This window comes from Mobula hypostoma, chromosome 11 (genome assembly GCF_963921235.1).
Source record: "Mobula hypostoma chromosome 11, sMobHyp1.1, whole genome shotgun sequence".
Taxonomy (NCBI): domain Eukaryota; kingdom Metazoa; phylum Chordata; class Chondrichthyes; order Myliobatiformes; family Myliobatidae; genus Mobula; species Mobula hypostoma.
In genome coordinates this window covers 61,412,417-61,434,461 of record NC_086107.1, presented here as the reverse complement: position 1 = coordinate 61,434,461, position 22,045 = coordinate 61,412,417, and the positions used below count along the sequence as shown (strand labels likewise).

General features: G+C 41.7%; 1 protein-coding gene across 1 annotated transcript in view; it reads left to right on the top strand.

The window, feature by feature from the left end:
* The window catches only part of trpm5 (transient receptor potential cation channel, subfamily M, member 5), a 132,978-nt gene extending 113,872 nt beyond the window's left edge, over positions 1 to 19,106 (top strand). Inside the window, exons 23-26 of the mRNA XM_063063233.1 lie at positions 504 to 636; positions 8,620 to 8,692; positions 14,838 to 14,928; positions 18,689 to 19,106. Coding sequence (XP_062919303.1) covers positions 504 to 636; positions 8,620 to 8,692; positions 14,838 to 14,928; positions 18,689 to 18,795 — 404 coding nt within the window. The 3' untranslated portion in view covers positions 18,796 to 19,106. The remainder of the gene's footprint in view (positions 1 to 503; positions 637 to 8,619; positions 8,693 to 14,837; positions 14,929 to 18,688) is intronic.
* The last annotated feature ends 2,939 nt before the right edge of the window (positions 19,107 to 22,045 follow it).

The window sequence follows — 22,045 nt, the reverse complement described above, 5'->3', positions numbered from 1 at the left end:
GGTAGTAGAAAAGGCCCAGAGGGACGTGGTCACGAGGTAGTAGAAAAGGCCCAGAGGGACGTGGTCACGAGGTAGTAGAAAAGGCCCAGAGGGACATGGTCACGAGGTAGTAGAAAAGGCCCAGAGGGACGTGGTCTCGAGGTAGTAGAAAAGGCCCAGAGGGACGTGGTCACGAGGCAATAGGAAAGGCCCAGAGCAACATGGCAAAGAGGCAATAGAAAAGGCCCAGAGGGATGTGGTCATGAGGGAATTGGAAAGGCCCAGAGGGACGTGGCCAAACAGTCTCAAATGGAACCAGCTCAGGCAGATATCTTGGTTAGCACAGATGAGTTGGACTGTTTCTATATGTATAACTCAGACTCCTGCACCACCTTCCGTAATCAACCCTTCAAACGAAGGGAGAGAGAACACTAATACAATGTTAAGTGCTTTTAGTTTGAACAAGTAAATTATTGTACAGTAGCTCTTGTCTTCAAATATTTTGTTATATGCACCTATTCTAGAAAAAAAGTTACCAGAGAGCTGGGACCAGAAAATCAGGATCTGGGAATCAGTGCAAAAAGAAAATTATCTTGCCAATTTAGAAAAAGGGAAGAGAGAAAGCAGCACTGAAAGATTGAAGAAAACTTTCAACAAGTAAGTGTAATTGAAAGTAAACTCAGTTCAACACCGAGTGTAACTGGAACATCAGCTTAGCCAAAAATGCATTGTGTCCTGTCTGAAACATCTCCCTGTCCAAATTAAGGAAACGTCTGCAATTGAGTGGTGCCAGCTGGCGTATTCCAGGAGGCAGGAGTGCTTGCTGAGTCACGCACTGAACCTCCGCTGGACCTGAAACCAGCTCAACTCATCCAAGTTCATTCCTGAGCTCCGTTACCCTATGGAGTTTGCACATTTCCTGTGTGTGCTCCAGTTCCATCCCACGTCCCAAGAACATGTCAGTTTGTAGATTAGTTGGCTGTTGTAAATTCCTCCTAGTGTGTAGATGAGTGGTAGAATCTGGGGGTGTTGATGCAAATGTAGGAGAATAAAAAATAGGATTGATGTAAACAGATACTTGGCAGCCTCTTTCCATGCTTTATCTCTCTAATTCAATGCCACCACTGGACCGTGTGTAATAATCTCTGGAACATTTCACCTCATTGTTTGAGGAAACATAAGTGGCATTGGTGCATTGTAAGGGAATGTGTTGAATTGCTGTGATAATTTTTAAAAGAATACCCTCTTTGTATATTCTGTATATATTATGGGAAGAAAAATAAGCTATGCTCCAACAGTGAAAATGCAATCCATTCCTGGCATAGTTGTATGCTACTTTGCACTCAGTCAGTGTCTGGGACTACCATCTGTGCAAGCAGTAAAGAACATCAACGTAGCCAACTGCTTCACACAAGTTTTTAAAATACTCCATGTTCCTCTAGTGGTTGGTAAGTTGATGGAGAAGGTCCTGAGAAGCAGGATTTATGAACATTTGGAGAGGCATAACATGCTTAGGAATAGTCAGCATGGCTTTGTGAAAGGCAGGTTGTGCTCCACGAGCCTGATTGAATTTTTTAAGGATGTGACTAAACATATTGATGAAGAAAGAGCAGTAGATGTAGTGTATATGGATTTCAGCAAGGCATTTGATAAAGTACCCCATGCAAGGCTTATTGAGAAAGTAAGGAGGCATGGGATCCAAGGGGAAATTGCTTTGTGGATCCAGAACCTGCTTGCCCACAGAAGGCAAAGAGTGGTTGTAGACAGGTCATATTCTGCATGGAGGTCAGTCACCAGTGGTGGGCCCCAGGGATCAGTTCTGGGACTCCTACTCTTCATGATTTTTATAAATGACCTGGATGAAGAAGTGGAGGGATGGTTTAGTAAATTTGCTGATGACACAAAAGTTGGAGGTGTTGTCAGAGGATACGGCAGGACATTGATCAGATGCAAAACTGGGCTGAGAAGTGGCAGGTAGAGTCCAACCCAGATAAGTGTGAGTTGGTTCATTTCGGTAGATTAAATATGATGACAGAATATAATATTAATGGTAAGACTCTTGGCAGTGTGGAGGATCAGAGGGATTTTGGGGTCCAAGTCCTTAGGACACTCAAGGCTGCTGCGTAGATTGGCTCTGTGGTTAAGAAAGCATATGGTGCATTGGTCTTCATCAATCATGGGATTGAGTTTAGGAGCCAAGAGGTAATGTTGCAGCTATATAGGACCCTGGTCAGACCCAACTTGGAGTACTGTGCTCAGTTCTGTTCGGCTCACTATAGGAAGGATGTGGAAACTATAGAAAGGGTGCAGAGGAGATTTACAAGGATGTTGCCTGGATTTGGGAGCATGCCTTATGAGAATAGGTTGAGTGAACTCAGTCTTTTTCCCTTGGAGCGATGGAGGATGAGAGGCGACCTAATAGAGGTGTATAAGATGATGAGAGGCATTGATTGTGTGGATAGTCAAAAGCTTTTTTCCAGGGCAGAAAAGGCTAGCACGAGAGGGCACAGTTTTAAGGTGCTTGGAAGTAGGTACAGAGGAGATATTGGGATAAGTTTTTCACACAGAGGGTGGTGAGTGCGTGGAAAGGGCTGCCGGCGATGGTGGTGGAGGCGGATACGATAGGGTCTTTTAAGAGACTCCTGGACAGGTATACGGAGCCCAGATAAATAGAGGGCTATGGCTAACCCCAGGTAATTTCTCAGGTAGGGACATGTTCGGCACAGCTTTGTGGGCCAAAGGGCCTGTATTGTGCTGTATTTTTTCTATCTTTCTAAAATAGCTTTCTAACAAAATGTGCTTCCCAATGATGAGAATAAAATGATCAGAAGTCAACTCTGTCACAATAGCTGAAAGGTAAGACATGTCTCAGTAGCATCATGGAGACAGAATTACTTCAAAGCCCAGGATCCTTTTGATTCTGTCCAAAATAGATTATCCTGATAGATAACTGATGATACGAAACAAGTTTTGAGATTTGAGGCAAGTTTTGTGTACACAGAAGGTGGTTGATGCAATTATGACAGCAATGTTAAGAGGCATTTAGCCAGGAATGCAACACACGCAGGGAATAGAGGGATATGGAGAAGTAATAGTTCCTTGTGTAACAGACAGGATTGTTTCAAATTGCCATAGGCATGGTAGGCCAAAGGATCTGATCTTGTACTACACTGTTCTGTGATCCCTACAAAATTCACTCATTACAATATTGAACTGGCCCTTAATTTATTCCAAGATGTATTCTTTCTCATGGTGGTTAGAGTTTTGCCTAATCCTAATTATTTGCATCAGGATGTTCCTTGAGCACAATATATTGGTCTGAACCTGTGGCTCCCTGTTCGATTCTTATGGTTTATTATGAAGCACGTTTCAAATCACTGTTTCTTTGTTCATAAATAATTAACCTCCCACAGTTATACATAACTCGGAGGCAGAAGTCCATGATAGAAGTATTGTTAATTAAATTGGTTTAGTCTAAATAGATAAATTTAATTATTAATGGCAAATCATGAGCTCCAGAGATTAAATAGAGAGAACTGATAGCTTTTTATTTAGTTTCTTGCTTGAGTGCAGTAGAACTTCCATTCTGCTTCAAAATTGGTAAGCTTTCATAACAAGGAATGATAACTGGAATACGTTACTATATCCAGTGAAATTATATTCAACAGAACAAGCCAACATTCCATTGCAAATCAAAATTAGAGTGATGATTGCCTGATATAGGTTACAGTGGGTGTTGGCAATAGCTCACTTAGCCAGAGTATGCAAATGTAATCCAACTCCAGTTTTATTGTGAAAACCAAAAAATTTCATAGTTCCAACTTCTTCTTTCTCCACTTGGAGAGAAGTCTGCAGAAGTGTATTTTTAAGAGGCTCAAATGGGGCCTCAGGAAACTTATGAAGTCATAAATTTCAGATTTGTACCCTGCTTCCACCATTTGTTCCCGACACTGCATAGAATCATAGAAGACCTACAGCACAATACAGGCCCTTCGGCCCACAAAACTGTGCCGAACATGTCCTTACCTTAGAACTACCTAGGCTTACCCATAGCCCTCCATTTTTCTAAGCTCCATGTACCTATCTAGGAGTCTCTTAAAAGACCCCATCGTTTCTGCCTCCACACCGCCGCCGGTAGCTCATTCCATGCACATCTTGGGAAATTTGATCATTTGGCTGTCCTTCTCTGACCTGCATACCAGTAGAGGTTAGAGAGCAAGGCTCCAGAAGAATGGACAACAAAGACGTGGTCACATGATGCAGAGGAGTGGCTACGGGATTGCTTCACATTGGTGGACAGGGCCATGTTCAAGGACTTATCAGAGGACTTGAGTGAATATGCCGTGATTGTCACAGACTTTATTAAGATACTTATGGACAAGTGTGTCCCCACAAAATCATTCAAACTTTACCCCAACCAGAAGCCCTGGATTAACCAAGAGTCCCACAATCTGCTGAGGACTAGATCGGTGAGTGTTCAGGACCAGCAACTCAAGAAAGTAGAAGAGGTCCAGGTATGACTTCCAGAAAGCCATCTCACATGTGAAGTGGCCTGATTGAAGAGCTTTAGGAGCCTTAGGTCCCACACCATCTGGTTCAGGAACAGGTGTTACATTTTAATTATCAGGCTACTGAACCAGCATGGCTGTCTTCATTCACCTCAACTCTGAACTGATTCCACAACCTATGGACTCATTTTCAAGGACTCTATAACTCATGTTCGCATTTATTTACTTATTCTTTTTTATTTGCCGTTTGTCTTTTGCACTCGTCATTTGTCAGTCTTTGTGTGTAGTTTGTCATTGTATTTCTTTGTTTTATTGTGAATGCCTGCAAGAAGATGAATTTTGAGGTAGTAAATGGTGACATATACGTATGTACTTTACTTTGAACTTTGAAACTTCAGGACAATTTATCCCATGGCTTAATGTAAGACAACTGAGTTTGTAGCTGGGCCTACCCCTGTTAAGTCCTATTTCACCTGTTGAACAAATGATAAAATATTTGCAATACAATGATAGCCACTTAGTCCAATAGGTTCATGTTAGTGTTAATGCTCTTTCCACCTGCTCTTACATTTCCCTAACCTCACCACAATTTCCTTCTGCACTTGCTCCCTCGTGTGCTTATCCATTTGCCTAAAACATCATCTTACTGTACAGATGCAGTTTAAAGATTTCCCAAATTGCCTTGTTCATGTGTTAGAGGGTTTATTTACACATGGTCTCTAATATGGCTCTTGTGCACAAAAAAAATCTATATATCCATTGGCTATGGATTTCTAACAGGTTATTCTGGTATCACTCTAGAATGTGCACTTTATTCAGAACATCAACAACTATTTCATGAAGGGAAATTAGATATGCTCATTTTGCTCCACCTAGCCTACGCTAGGCTTTGTTTTGTTAATATTTCTGCTTTTCACAATTTTTCCTCCAGGAATTAACAGACGCAGTTCTGTGCAAAAGACTTAGGTACATACGAAACAAATCTGAGAAGTGAAGATGCTTTGAAAAATAATGAAATGAAAAGTTTCTAAGTATCAAAAAATACTATAAAAGAGCAGTAAACAGTAAAAAAAAACTAAATCAAATCAAGATTTGGTGTGACCACTCTACCTTTAGATCTACATCAATACAGTGTCATGCAGTTTTATAAGAAAATTGGCTGGTAGGTCGTTCCAAGCATCTTGGAGAATTTGCCACAGTTCTTCTGTAGACTTTGGCTGTCTTGCTTACTCTTGTTTCTCCAGGTCATCTCAGACAGCCTCGATGATGTTGAGATCAGAATTCATTTGAGACCATACCATCTGAAAGCCTATAAAGAATCTAGGGTGCTTAAGACTTTTGCAGAGTACTGTATGTACTCTGCTTCTCTGACCTTATGTATCACCTTGTTGTTCTCCATACCAACATGTATTGCCATGTACGTCATCTTGTGAAGGTGGCATTCCAATGATTTTCCTTTTCTATATTTTATAAGTTTCCTTCCATAATTATTTTTTAATTCCAGTGCAAACTATTTGCAAATTGTAATCTCAACTATTCCACATCCAGCTTCTTGCTAACACTAACAACTATCTTTAAAGTTTACTTTGTTCTCGGTTTTCAATCAGTCCATACATACTTGTCAAAGTTCAAAGTAAATTTATTATCAAAGTGAATGTGTGTCATCATATACAACCCTGAGATTTGTTTTCTTGTGGGCATACACAGTAAATTCAAGAAAAACAACAGAATTAACGAAAAACATTCCCAACAGGATAGCCAAACACCCAATGTGCAAATCACAACCAAATGTGCAAATACAAATGAAAAAGAGTCAGCAATAAATATCGAGAGCACAAATGAAACGTCCTTGAAAGTGAATCCATGGGTTGAAGGGAACAGTTCAGTGATGGGGCAAGCGAAGTTATGTGAACTTATCCCCTCTGGATCAAAAGCCTGATGGTTGATGATTCTTCTGACTTCAAACATTTTGTTAATTGTAATGAGTTTACAATGTGATATATTATTTAAATCTTTTCAGTAATTCATATACATTACATCAAAAAGCAAACTGCATTTATTGAAAATATGAATAGTAGAAAATGATAGGTATACTTAACAAATTAGGTTTCATCTGTTGAGAGAGCTGCAGAGAATATCTCAGGTCGATGACCTTTCATTATAACCTTTCAAAAACAATAACCTCTTTCTTTCTCCATGGATGGCGTCAGAGCTGCTGAGTATCTCCTGTATTTTCTCCTCTTCAGCCATGTTATTTTTCCAGTTGCCCTAAGCTAATTATATAGTGTAATTCTCTCTGATGCTGAAGAGGGGTTTTGTGTCATACACTAGGTAAATTAAAAGAAGAAACAAACTCTAAACCAGTACAAAGGGGAAAGTCTGAAAAAAGTTTGGGTTGGTATTATATCTGAATGCAAAATCAGTGTAAAGTGTATGAAAATCCACATGACCATAAACATAAAGCATAAAAATTTTGAGGACACACATGTCTGCTTTTTGGTCACAGTGGCTTTTTTGGGTCCAACAAATGCTGCAAATGTTTGTCTTAAACATTTTTCATGTGCTCTCAAGACTCAACTGGACACTGGTAATAAGAAATACTACAAATACAGTTCACTGGTGGGACCGACGCCAGGGGGACTGCCTGGCCTTGCATTGCTGTGCGGACCAGGCCGCCATGCCACAGCATTGTCTATTACAGTCACCCAGGTCAGGAGGCATTTGAGGTGGTGTGCGAGAATATAGAGGCGAGGTGGGTACACTAGATTCTGTGCTTGCTTGGTGCTGGTCCCTGCAGTCCGGCTCTCCCATCGGTGCTGCTCTCCAGTGTTCACTCCCTGGAAGGCAAGCGGGATTGCCTTTGTCTGAGAATGACCCTGAGCAAAATGACAAACTGCTGTGTGCTTGTATTTGCAAAACATGGCTCCAGGATAACATCCAATGTACCATTAATCCTTAGGCCTTGACATTCAGGGACTTATGCGAATATGATTTTGTGACTGTAACTATATGTTCTGTGTGCGATTGTATGCACTGTGTTTTGCATCTTGACGCTGGAGGAATGGTGTTTCATTTAGCTTTATACACGTGTATGGTTGAATGACAATTAAACTTGAACGTAACAAGTGAAGATTTGAAAAAAAATAGGATCTAGTGCTTTCCCGGTGTTATATATAGGCATCAGTTAGTCTCATGAGACCATGGATTTGCACCTTGGAAGGCTTCCAGGGCACAGGCCTGGGCATGGTTGTATGGAAGACCAGCAGTTGCCCATGCTGCAAGTCTCCCCTCTGCATGCCACCAATGTTGTCCAAGGGGAGGGCATTAGGACCCATACAGCTTGGCACTGGTGTCGTCGCAGAGCAATGTGTGGTTAAGTGCCTTGCTCAAGATCACAACATGCTGCCTGAGCTGAGGCTTGAACTAGCGACCTGCAGATCGCTAGACTGATGCCTTAACCACTTGGCCACGCGCCAATACGGTGTACACGATGAATAAAGTCTTCTCGGACTTCCAGCTGGGTACAGGTATCGATTATGACTGATGTGTCAATGACGAGCTCTGTCTCTTCTTCAAGAATGATGCCTGGGTATGTTTAGTCCAGTGGTATTTGTACCTCCTTAGTGCATCTCTCCTGATTGGTTCATCCTCAACCAATCAGGTTTCTGCTCTCCCAGCTTGTTTACAATCAAATTTCAGCTCTTACTTAAAGCGAGACCTTCAACTTCTGTTAAAATTTTTTTCCTCTAGTTTTATTTGAAGTGAACACAAGAACTTTTTATTTCTAATGAATACATATATAAACATTTATCCATTATATTCAGATAGTACTGAAACATGCAGGGAGTACATAGGTTATTCCAATAACAGACTGACCAATATGAATGGAGTTTCTTCGTAGACGAAAACAAACTTATCAACAAGCCAGGTGGTAGCCATTATATTTTCAAGTTGATTTACATGTTACTCAACATTTACTCTGCCTTGTTAGAGATGTGTATATTTTCTTTTTTGAACTGGCCTGGAATCGGTTTTTGGAATAACTGCATCTTGCTTTATCTCTGATAACAAGTTCTCATTTACAGCAGAGATCACATCCTTTAACATAATAAGATTATTTGTTTCTTTTTAGGGTAGATTCATTACTTAAATTCATAAATAGGATTCAAGAGGGGGAGAAACGCCTGGTAACCCTTGAGGCAAAGGTAGGTTAAAAATTATGCTGAGTAAGAGGCATGTATTTTCCTTTGTTTTGTCATTTTAACATTCCCTTGAATAAGTGGATTGGCGAATGTTTGAATAATGCAGCTAAAACACCAATGATTGCTTTGACAAGGGGTTGATTTCTACATAAGTAACAAGCAGTTGAGCACAACTTAACAGGCCTCAAACCAAATGCTAAATTGGAGGAGTACAACATCAGGTATATATATCAGTGAAGATTAATGCAAAACGCTTATTCAGTTCATCTGCCATTTCTTTGTCCCCTATAATCACCTCTCCAGTGTCATTTTCCTGTGCTCCAATACCTACTCTTGTCTTTCTTCAACCCTTTGTATATATGAAAAAGTTTTCAGTATCCTCTTTGATATTGTTGGCTAGCTTACCTGCATATTTCATCTTTTCCCTCCTTATGGCTTTTTTAGTTGCATTCTGTCGTTTTTTTAAGTTTCCCAAACCTCTAACTTCCCACTAATTTTTGCTCTATTATATGTCCTCTCTCTTGCTTTTACAATTGGCTTTGACTGTCTTGTCAGCCACAGTTGCATCTTCCTGCTTTTAGAATACTGATTCATCTTTGGGGTGAATCAGTATTCTAGAGGTCGTGATATATATTGGTACCAATGAAATAGACAGGAAAAGGGAGGAGGTCCTGAAAGCAGACTACAGGAGTTAGGAAAAAAGTTGAGAAGCAGGACTACAAAGGTAGTCATCTGAGGATTACTGCCTGTGCCACGTGACACTGAGTATAGGAATAGAGTGAGGTGGAGGATAAATGCGTGGCTGAGGGATTGGAGCAGGGGGCAGGGATTCAGATTTCTGGATCATTGGGACCTCTCTTGGGGCAGGTGTGACCTGTACAAGAGGGACGGGTTAAACTTGAAACCTAGGGGGACCAATATCCTAGCGGGGAGGTTTGCTCAGGCTACTGGGGAGAGTTTAAACTAGAATTGCTGGGGGTGGGAACCAAACTGAAGAGACGGAGGAAAGGGAGGTTGGCTCACAAGTAGAGAAAGCTTGGAGTCAGTGCGAAAGGGTGGATAGGCAGGTGATTGAGAATGGATGCACTCAGACCGATGGTTTGAGATGTGTCTATTTTAATGCAAGGAGTATTATGAACAAAGCAGATGAGCTTAGAGCATGGATCTGCACCTAGAGCTATGATGTTGTGGTCATTACAGAGACTTGGATGGCTCAGGGACAGGAATGGCTACTTCAAGTGTCAGGCTTTAGATGTTTCAGAAAAGACAGGGAGGGAGGCAGAAGAGGTGGGGGCGTGGCACTATTGATCAGAGATAGTGTCACGGCTGCAGAAAAGGAAGAAGTTTTGGAGGTTGACTACAGAGTCTCTGTGAGTAGAAGTTAGGAACAGGAAGGGGGACAATAACTCTACTGTGTGTTTTTTATAGTACACTCAGTAGTAATCTGTCTCCTGATCTGCTCCTCAATAGACATTGAGGAGCAGATCAGGAGACAGATTCTGGAAAGGTGTAATAATAACAGGGTTGTCATGGTGGGAGATTTTAATTTCCCAAATATTGATCGGTATTTCGCTAGAGTGAGGAGTTTAGATGGGGTGGAGTTTGTTGGGTGTGATACAATATGTAGATAAGCCTACAAGAGGAGAGGCTGTACTTGATCTGTCTTGGGAAATGAACCTGGTCAGGTGTCAGGTCTCTCAGTGGGAGAGCATTTTGGAGATAGTGATCACAATTCTATCTCCTTTACCGTAGCATCAGAGAGGGATAGGAACAGACAAGTTAGGGAAACTTTTAGTTGGAGTAAGGGGAAATATGAGGCTATCAGGCAGGAACTTCAAAGCATAAATTGGAAACAGGTGTTTTCAGGGAAATGTACGGAAGAAATGTGGCAAATGTTCAAGGGATATTTGCGTGGGGTTCTGCATAGGTACATTCCAATGAGGCAGGGAAAGGATGATAGGGTACAGGAACTGTGGTATACAAAGTAAATCTGGTTAAGAAGAAAAGATGAGCTTACGAAAGGTTCAAAAAACTAGGTAATGATAGAGATCTAGAAGATTATAAGGCTAGCAGGAAGGACTTAAGAAAGAAATTAGGAGAGCCAGAAGGGGCCATGAGAAGGCCTTGGTGGACAGGATTAAGGAAAACCCCAAGGCATTCTACAAGTATGTGAAGAGCAAGAGGATAAGACATGAGCGAATAGGACCAATGAAGTATGTATGAACCGGAGGAGATAGCAGAGGTACTTTAATGAATATTTTGCTTCTGTATTCACTGCTGAAAAGGATCTTGGAGATTGTAAGGATGATTTGCAGAGGACTGACAAGCTTGAGCATGTAGATATTAAGGAAAAGAATGTGCTGGAGCTTTTGGAAATCATCAAGTTGGATAAGTCACCAGGCCCAGACGGGATGTACCCCAGGCTACTGTGGGAAGCAAGGGAGGAGATTGCTGAGCCTCTGGCGATGATCTTTGCATCATCAATGAGGACGGGAGAGTTTCCGCAGAATTGGAGCGTTGTGGATGTTGTTCCCTTATTCAAAAAAGGAAGTAGAGATAGCCCAGAAAATTATAGACCAGTGAGTCTTATTTCAGTGGTCGGTAAGCTGATGGAGAAGATCCTGAGAGGCAAGATTTATGAATGTTTGGAGAGGCATAATATGACTAGGAATAGTCAGCATGGCTTTGTGAAAGGCAGGTCATGCCTTACGAGCCTGATTGAATTTTATGAGGATGTGACTAAACACATTGATGAAGGTAGAGCAGTAGATATAGTGTTTATGGATTTCAGCAAGACATTTGATAAGGTACCCCATGCAAGGCTTATTGAGAAACTAAGGAGGCATGGGATCCAAGGGGACATTGCTTTGTAGATCTAGAACTGCCTTTCCCACAGAAGGCAAAGAGTGGTTGTAGATGGGCCATATTCTGCATGGAGGTCTGTGACCAGTGGTGTGCTTCAGGGATCTGTTCTGTGACCCATACTCTTCATAATTTTTGTCAATGACCAAGATGAGGAACTGGAGTGTTGGGTTAGTAAATTTGCTGATGACACAAAGGTTGGGGGTGCTGTGGGTAGTGTGGAGGGCTGTCAGAGGTTATAGCGGGACATTGATAGGATGCAAAACTGGGCTGAGAAGTGGCAGATGGAGTTCAACCCAAATAAGTGTGAGGTGGTTCATTTTGGTAGGTCAAATACGATGGCAGAATATAGTATTAACGGTAAGACTCTTGGCAGTGTGGAGGATCAGAGGGCTCTTGGGGTCTGAGTCCATAGGACAGTCAAATCTGCTACGCAGGTTGATTCCGTGGTTAAGAAGGCATACGGTGCATTGGCCTTCATCAATTGTGGGATTGTGTTTAAGAGCCGAGAGGTAATGTTGCAGCTATATAGGACTCTGGTCAGACCCCACTTGGAGCACTGTCCTCAGTTCTGGTCGCCTCACTGTGGGAAGGACCTGGAAACTATAGTAAGGTTGAAGAGGAGATTTACAAGGATGTTGCCTGGAGCAGGGAGCATGCCTTATGAGAATAGGTTGAGTGAACTCGGCCTTTTCTCCTTGGAGCGACAGAGGATGAGAGGTCACCTGATAGAGGTATACAAGATAATGAGAGGCATTGATCATGTGGATAGTCAGAGGCTTTTTCCCAGGGTTGAAATGGCCAGCACAAGAGGCCATAGTTTTAAGGTGCTTGGAGGTAGGTACAGAGGAGATGTCAGGGGTAAGTTTTTTATGCAGAGAGTGATAAGTGCATGGAATGGGCTGCCGGTGGCAGTGGTGGAGCTGGAAATAATAGGGTCTTTTAAGAGGCTCCTGGATCAGTACATGGGGTTTAGAAAAATAGAGGGCTATGGGTAAGCCTAGGTAGTTCTAAGGTAAGGACATGTTCCGCACAGCTTTATGATCCGAAGGGCCTGTATTGTTCTGTACGTTTCCTATGTTCTATGTTTTATCCTGTGCCTTCTATATTGCTCCCAGAAACTCCAGCCATTGCTGCTCTGCTATCATCTCTGCTACTGTGTCCTTCAAATCAGCTTTGGCCAGCTTCTTTCTCATGCCTCTCTCCTTCCCTTTACTCCACTGTAATACTGATACTTTAGCTTCCCCCTCTCAAATTACAGGGTGAATTCTATCATATTATGGTCACTATCTCCTAAGGGTTCCTTTACCTTAAGCTCTCTAGTCAAATCAGGTTCATTACACAACACCCAATCCAAATATCTGACTCCTAATGGGCTCAACCATAAGCTGCTCTAAAATGCCATCTTGTAGCCATATATGTATACCACGAGGGACAGGGAGAAAATGTTACTTTTGATCTTCACATATAGAAACATAGAAACATAGAAAATAGGTGCAGGAGTAGGCCATTCGGCCCTTCGAGCCTGCACCGCCATTTATTATGATCATGGCTGATCATCCAACTCAGAACACCGCCCCAGCCTTCCCTCCATACCCCCTGATCCCCGTAGCCACAAGGGCCATATCTAACTCCCTCTTAAATATAGCCAATGAACTGGCCTCAACTGTTTCCTGTGGCAGATTCACCACTCTCTGTGTGAAGAAGTTTTTCCTAATCTCGGTCCTAAAAGTCTTCCCCTTTATCCTCAAACTGTGACCCCTCGTTCTGGACTTCCCCAACATAGGGAACAATCTTCCTGCATCTAGCCTGTCCAATCCCTCTTGGATTTTATACATTTCAATCAGATCCCCTCTCAATCATCTAAATTCCAATGAGTACAAGCCCAGTTCATCCAGTCTTTCTTCATATGAAATTCCTGCCATCCCAGGAATCAATCTGGTGAATCTTCTTTGTACTCCCTCTATGGCAAGGATGTCTTTTCTCAGATCAGGGGACCAAAACTGCACACAATACTCCAGGTGTGGTCTCACCAAGGCCTTGTACAACTGCAGTAGTACCTCCCTGCTCCTGTACTCGAATCCTCTCGCTATAAATGCCAGCATACCATTCGCCTTTTTCACCGCCTGCTGTACCTGCATGCCCACTTTCAATGACTGGTGTATAATGACACCCAGGTCTCGTTGCACCTCCCCTTTTCCTAATCGGCCACCATTCAGATAATAATCTGTTTTCCTATTTTTGCCACCAAAGTGGATAACTTCACATTTATCCACATTAAATTGCATCTGCCATGAATTTGCCCACTCACCCAACCTATCCAAGTCACTCTGCATCCTCTTAGCATCCTCCTCACAGCTAACACTGCCACCCAGCTTCGTGTCATCCGCAAATTTGGAGATGCTGCATTTAATTCCCTCATCCAAGTCATTAATATATATTGTAAACAACTGGGGTCCCAGCACTGAGCCTTGCGGTACCCCACTAGTCACCGCCTGCCATTCTGAAAAAGTCCCGTTTATTCCCACTCTTTGCTTCCTGTCTGCTAACCAATTCTCTATCCACATCAATACCTTACCCCCAATACCGCGTGCTTTAAGTTTGCACACTAATCTCCTGTGTGGGACCTTGTCAAAAGCCATATATGCATATGTTGTTTACACTTGGCATATGCAGGTGGTACGTCAATAAATGAAAAAGCACTGAAATTGTAAACAGGGTTTTGTGTGAAAATAAATTAGTGAATTCCTAACTTCATGAAGTAGTAAGTTGATATAAAACATGGCACTGTCTGATGCTGGAACTAAGGCTGTTCCAAGTGTTGCCATAGCAGATGACATCAGTTCATTTTGCTACAAGACATTCTACAGATTAGGCATAGAACTATTCCAATTTTCACAGGCAACTACACTACCCATGACTTGTATCACATCAATTAAGTTGACTAAGCCAAACTAGAAAAGAAGAAAAGTAAAATACTATAGTTGTTGGATATTCAGAATTAAAACCGAAATAGAGAATGCCAGAAATGCACAGCAAGTCAGTCAACATCTCTATGGAACAAAGGGAAGTTAATATTTCCAGTTGGTTCTTTATTTACCCATAACCTCCTCAGCAGTTTCTGTTGATATCTCATATAATCTATGATTCAGGTTCTGCTAATCTGAAAACCAGTTTGCAGTTGAAGTTTCTTTATCAAAATCTCAGATGAAATTATTCATTTTAAAAGCTGCATTACCGGTTTTAAATGCAGCGTCAGTAATAGTTGCATTTGGTATTTTTGCAGATGAAGTACTGCAGCGATGTTCTATCCTGGATGACTAAATCCTTTATTCAAAATAACCTACATTGCAACAACCCTCCTCCAACCTGTCCAGGTACTGTCATTTTACTCAATCACTGTTCAGAGGCTTCACTTGTGTGTTCATTTATTTCTAATTTTATCAATCTTGAGTTTGCATGATCGGCAATTTAAAATTGGCCATGATTTGTACGAAGTTATTTTCCTTTAGGGCTTACAGAGGGTCTGGGGGTTATATTACTGGGTGTATTTAAAGATGTAGTAGATAAGTGTATAAAAGATCAGGGAGTTGAGGTGTTGAGGTTGTTATCTTTGGCTTTTAGTTCGCGTTCAATTTCATTAACTGATGTGGAAAGTGTAAAAGACTTACGCAAAGATAAACCTGTGTCTATCTAAACCACATACCATTAGCTGTTGGATAAACAAAGCAAAATGATCTTCAATTTGTTCAAAACACACCCAGAGGGGACAGAAGAAGGCCCCAAATAGGAAGTTGTGAGGAACGCTTCAAAGACAAATGTTTCCTCCAAATCATGTGCCTATCAGTCCATTTTCTGTGAACATACTGAAGACCAATTTACATTTGTAAGACTTCATACTATTTGAAGACTTTAACAAATGCTGGGAATGGGAAATAAAATCAGAAAATGATGAAGATGCTCAGGTCAGGCTGCATCTATGGACAGAGAAACAGGGTTAATGTTTAAAGTCCTTGATCCTTCTTCAGAACGGGAAAAGGTGGAGAGAGGAAGAAAGTTTGCAGAGTAGAAACCAAGAGAGATTAAGTCAAATAATGACAGAGGGAGGCTTTTTAATAGCAGCTCATTTGATGGTTTAAATGGGAGACAAAAGTGGAGAGAGATAAAAAGGAGAGATCCAATTGCAGTTGGTAGAAATCTGAACAGTAAAATTATGGAAATATTCAGCAAGGCAGGTAACACCTGCAGACTGAATTTATTGAATATGATGAGTCCAGAGGGCTAAAACATCTCTCACTGATTAGAAGATTCTGTTCTGAAACTGCATGTTGAACAATGCAATAGGTCGGACGCAGAGCCAAAAATAGGTATCAAATGTAAAATTAGGGGTCACAGAAGCATTGAGCTTCCAGGAGCCTAACGTGCAGTAGAAACCACTCAGTTGCTAATTTAAGACTTTAAACTGAAAATAGCACAAAGAAATCACTACTTCAGCTGGAAAGTGTGCTTGTGTTCCTGGATGGTGGGCAGGGAAGAGCCAAAAGGGTTGTTGTGGTTGCGCAGTAAATGGCAGTGAACCAGGAAGATGCAGAAGAAACAGTCCCTTCGGACTACCCAAAGGGGAAGAAAAGGAGGATGTGTCTGGTGGTAGTCTCAGATTGAAGCTGGTGGGTTGGAAAGCAAGGACAGAGGGTAGGGGAGACAGCAGTGGGAAATGCTGAAAATTTAAAAGATGTGATTGAGAGCTGCATCAATTGAAGTGGAGGGAAAGAGAGAGAGAAAAATTTAACCCTGGAAGCCCTAGTGTGGAAAGTTCTATCATGAGAACAGATAGATGAGAGTCAGGGACTAGAGCTGATTGGAAGAGCACACTAGCAGGGTGATGGCAGAGCAGCAAAGGCTAGAGTTTCTGAGAGCCATTTGGAAGGCAGAGGATAAAGAATCCCAAAGAAGTGGTAGTATTCTAAAGGTAGGATGATGCAGCCATGGCTTACAAGAGAGGTCAAAACCAACATAAAAGCAAAAGAGGGAGCATATAATAGAGCAAACATTAGTGGAAAGTTAGAGGATTGGGAAACCTTTAAAATCCAACAGAAGGTAACTAAAAAGGCCACAAGAGGTTAAAAGATTAAAAGTGCAGCTAAGCAAGCCAAAAAACCAAAGAGGATACCAAATGTTTTTTCAAATATATAAAGAGTAAAAGAGACACAAGAGTAGACATTAAACCGCTGAAAAATGACACTGGAGAGGTAGTAATAGGAGAAAAAGAGATGGTGGATTAACTGAATAATTATTTTGCACCAGTCTTCACTATGGAACTTACAAACAGTATGCTGGAAGTTCAAGTATCAGAAGGTAGAAATGAGTGCAGTTGGTATTACTAGGGAGAAAGTGCTTGGGAAACTGAAAGGTCTGAATGCAGATAAGTCACCAGACTAGATGGACTACATCCCAGGGCTCTGAAGGAGATAGCTGAAGAGATTGTGGAGGCATTAGTAATGATCTTTCAAGAATTAATAGATTATAGAATCGTTCTAGATGACTGGAAAATTTCAAATGTCACTCCACTCTTCAAGGAGGGAGGGAGGCAGAAAAAAAGAAAATATGAGGCCAGTTAGCCTGATTTCAGTGGTTGGAAAGATGTTGGAGTTGATTCTTTAGCACAGTGTTTCGGGGGCACATGATAAAATAGGCCAAAGTGAGCATGGTGTCCTTAAGGGAAATAGAGCATTGGCTGATTAGCAGGAGGCAAAGACTGGGAATAAAAGGAGCCTTTTTTGATTGGCAGAGGTGTTGTGAAAGGATCAGTGTTGGGAACGTTTTTCATATTGTATGTCAATGACTTGGTTGATGGAAATGATGGCTTTGTGTCCAATTTTGTGGACAATACAAAGGTAGGTGGAGGAGCAGGTAGGAAATAGAAAGGCTGCACAAGGAGATAGACTGATTAGGGGAATGGGTAAAGAAGTGGCAGATGGAATACAGTGTTGGGAAGTGTACGGTCATGCACTTTGGTAGTGAGAATAAAGTCCTAAACTATTTTCTAAATGGGGACAAAATTCAAAAATCCATGGTCCAATGGGATTTGGGAGCCCTCGTGCAGAATTTCCTAAAGGTTAAATTGCAGGTTGAGTCAGTGGTGAGGATGGCAAATGCAGTGTTACCAATGAAAGGATCTAGAGAGGGTATGCTGCCAGGAATGCTGAAGATGGAAGGAATGGTCCACTCTGTGGGGTGAAGACATAGAAGATCAATATCAAATGAAGGGTTGAGAATTCTTTGAAATAAGGATAGGGTTGTCCAAGGTTTGAACAGCAGAGAAGGAAAGGCAAATTTGGGGAAAAAGTAGCTTCTTAGAAAAGTAAATGAAAAAATGGTCATGTGGAAAAGTGGAATTCAAGAACTGATGAAGTTTGCAATTGCTGATGTTTGAAAAGAAGGGAAGGCATTTGAATAAGCAAGACTTAGAAGGTTACGCACTTTATGGCATTACTTCAGATGGGCAAAAAGAGTTGGTACGACCATGATGGGTAAATAGGCCCATTTCTGATAACAACATAACCCTTGCTATTTTCACAGAACGGTGCTGAAGGCCTTTGCTGACATTTAGTTCTTCAACAAGGATCTTAGCTGCAGAATGTTGTATAAGTGCAACATCTGGTGTTCTGGTTCAATTATAAATGCATGTTTATTTATTTGTTTGTATTTACATAGTGCAGTGGTTAATAGAACACTTTACAGCACCAGCAGCCCAGATTCATTTTCTGTCGTTGTATATAAGAAGTTTGTACATTCTCCTCATGACTGCATGGGTTTCCTCCAGGTGCTCCGGTTTCCTCCCACAGTCCAAAGACATACTGGTTGGTAGCTTAATTGGTCATTGTAAATTTTCCCGTGATGAGACTATGAATAAATTGTGGGATTGCTGGGTGATGTGGCTCAAATGGCAGGAAGGGCCTGTTTTGCACTTTACCTCAATAACGTAATTCAAAGGCAAACAGTCCTATACTCTTTCATTTTTGAGTGTTAATTAAATTTGTCCAGTGCATACAAAGTTTGTCATACAGCATAATGGTAACTATAGTTAGAAAAATGTTCTTTTTCTCTTTCTCTTCTCCCTATTTCCATTCCATGCAGATTCTCCGATTCCAGTCGACAAGAGACCAGTGAATGCATTACCCGCAGACAGTACTGACTGTCCAGTGGATTGTGAGGCAGTGGACATGCCATACATTGATAACTAATTACAGCAGGGAAAGTACTCTGGTACAGAGAATAATGTCTCGCTAGCATTAATTTTTGTTCTTTTTAGTAATAACTGCAGCAAAAAAGATGTATACATTTTAAACCTGAATTTAAATCCTGCAGTAACTAATTTATACAATTTTGGAAAAGAAATGTTGAGCAAAAGGCAAACAAGTATATCTAGCAGCAGTGAAATGTAAACATTATCAGACAACTTATATCTTTGATTAATATACCTCTGAATAATACTTATATCTTTGATTAATACACCTCTGTTTTTGCTAGTGTAAAATGCAAAATGAACTTCTAAACAAACTAAGTCATTGAAAATAAATCTTCAACTTAAACAATGGTATGTATTTTTTGAACACTCTTTCATTGGGTTAAACTGACAATCTGCAAAGATTCACAAAACTAGCCTCACAATCAATAGGTATATATAGCACCTTGACACTTCAAACTTATTTGGTAACCTATTAAATTAATTCATCTTTGAACACTCTAATGCACCACCCCATGATTGGACTTAAGCACCAAGACTGACTATTTAGGTAGGTTGGCCATATAACTTCCAAAATTATAACTTAAACACACTTCATTAAACATCCCAAAGACTACAGTTTGGCTCGCACAGCTTCATCTAACTAAACTGCTCATTAACTTCGGCTATTTCCAGGAACTTCCTGTATATAATTACATTGCTTTAATTTAAGAACATAATTAGTAGTGGCTCCTGTAAGTCTTCAAACCAGTTCTACCATTGGATGAAGTCATACCGGTTCCTTCCTGTGCCTTATTCACATTCCTGGCCATTGATTTTCTTAACTTTCAAAGATCTATCAATATTGGCCTTGAATAAACGCACAGTACACACACCCTTTGTCAATATAAGTATTGCTGTGTGATACTAACTGCTTGCCACTCTTTGAATAAAGGTTGTGCCAGTCATCAGAGAATTTGCCCAGTAATGATGATGTAAAGCTAAGCCATTCTACTTGAAATGCAAAATTTTCACCTGCATAACTACACCAGTCAGTTCTGTCTGTACACATTGTGATATACAATAAGGTTCAGCTTTGTAACGTAATTTTTTGAATACATTGAAAGATAGAACATAGTTAATGAAATAACCTATTGTATGTTTTAAGCACTGCATATTCTTTAAAAAAAATTGTTTGGAGTAAACCAATATTCTCTGAACAAGGCAGGACTGTCTATAATTGGATTTCCCCTGGTTACTAATGACCTGATTTATGGAAAGTCTGCCACACATTTATAAGGCATTTTTTAAGCTAGTAATAATAATGATTTATGCTATTCGTTGACCAGTGTATATTCAATTAACTTAATTAGAAGTAATGTTAGGGTAATTAGTCAATGAAATGAAAAATTATAGCACGTGTATATGGAGTGATATGGTTACCATAGAAAATGAATGCTGAATCGCGAAGAGTATTTGCATGCAGTTTAAGGAACAGAACCCTTATGTAACTTGGGGATTTTTATTATTACTTTGTTCAGGTCCTTTGACAATATTACTTGTTTTTAGAATGCAGTTTAAGAGGATTAAGAGGATTATGCATTGTATGTGTTAAGATTTTAAGATTTCAATGATGGTGAGAAAAAGAGATTTTTGAAATTTTCGTTATTTTTTTTTCTCCAACGGCTTTCTGAGAGGCGGGACTGCGCAGGCGTGTGACGTCGGGCAGTGCAGCGCGGCAGATTTAAAAGGGCAGACATCCTGCTTCGGATTTGATTCGAAGAAGGAGTCTGAGAGTCTGAGTGGGAGTGCCGAAAAAGAGATTTTTGAAATTTTCGTTATTTTTTTTTTCTCCAACGGCTTTCTGAGAGGCGGGACTGCGCAGGCGTGTGACGTCGGGCAGTGCAGCGCGGCAGATTTAAAAGGGCAGACATCCTGCTTCGGATTTGATTCGAAGAAGGAGTCTGAGAGTCTGAGTGGGAGTGCCGAAAAAGAGATTTTTGAAATTTTCGTTATTTTTTTTCTCCAACGGCTTTCTGAGAGGCGGGACTGCGCAGGCGTGTGACGTCGGGCAGTGCAGCGCGGCAGATTTAAAAGGAACAGAGCCTCATAGAGCGGGCAGCGTAGTTTGCGGGCGGCGGAGTGAGCCGGGAGCAGAGTGAAGACTTAAGGGCTTCGGCTCACCGGGCTTAGGCGGAAGCGGGTGAGGCGAGGAAGGTTTGACATTCATTTTCTGTTGCTATTTGAGGAGAGGGGCATTATGACTGTGAGGGCAGTTTGCTGTTCTCGGTGTCGGATGTGGGAGGCCCTGGAGTCTCCAAGCCTCCCGGACGTCTACATCTGCGCCAAGTGCATCGAGATGCAGCTCCTAAGGGACCGCGTTACGGAACTGGAGCTGCAGCTCGATGACCTTCGTCTGGTCAGGGAGAGTGAGGAGGTGATAGAGAGGAGTGGAAGGCAGGTGGTCACGCCGGGGCCACGGGAGGCAGACAAGTGGGTCACGGTTAGGAGGGGGAAGGGGAAAAGGAAGGTGATGGGGAGTACCCCGGCGGCTGTGCCCCTTAACAACAGGTACTCCTGTTTGAGTACTGTTGGGGGGGACAGCTTACCCGGGGGAAGCGACAGTGGCCCTGCCTCCGGCACAGAGTCTGGCCCTGTAGCTCAGAAGGGTAGGGCAAGGAAGAGGAGGGCAGTTGTGATAGGGGACTCGATAGTAAGGGGGTCAGATAGGCGATTCTGTGGACGCAGTCCAGAGACTCGGATGGTAGTTTGCCTCCCTGGTGCCAGGGTCCGGGATATTTCTGATCGTGTCCAAGATATCCTGAAGTGGGAGGGTGAAGAGCCAGAGGTCCTGGTACATATAGGTACCAATGACATAGGTAGGAAAAGGGATGAGGTCCTGAAAGAAGAATATAGGGAGCTAGGAAGGGAGTTGAGAAAAAGGACCGCAAAGGTAGTAATCTCGGGATTACTGCCTGTGCCACGCGACAGTGAGAGTAGGAATGCGATGAGGTGGAGGATAAATGCGTGGCTGAGGGATTGGAGCAGGGGGCAGGGATTCAAGTTTTTGGATCATTGGGACCTCTTTTGGCGCAGGTGTGACCTGTACAAAAAGGACGGGTTACACTTAAATCCTCGGGGGACCAATATCCTGGCAGGGAGATTAGCGGGGGCTACTGAGGTGACTTTAAACTAGAATGGTTGGGGGGTGGGAATCAAATTAAAGCGGCTAGGTGTGAGGGGGTTAGTTCACAACAGAGGGATGGGAA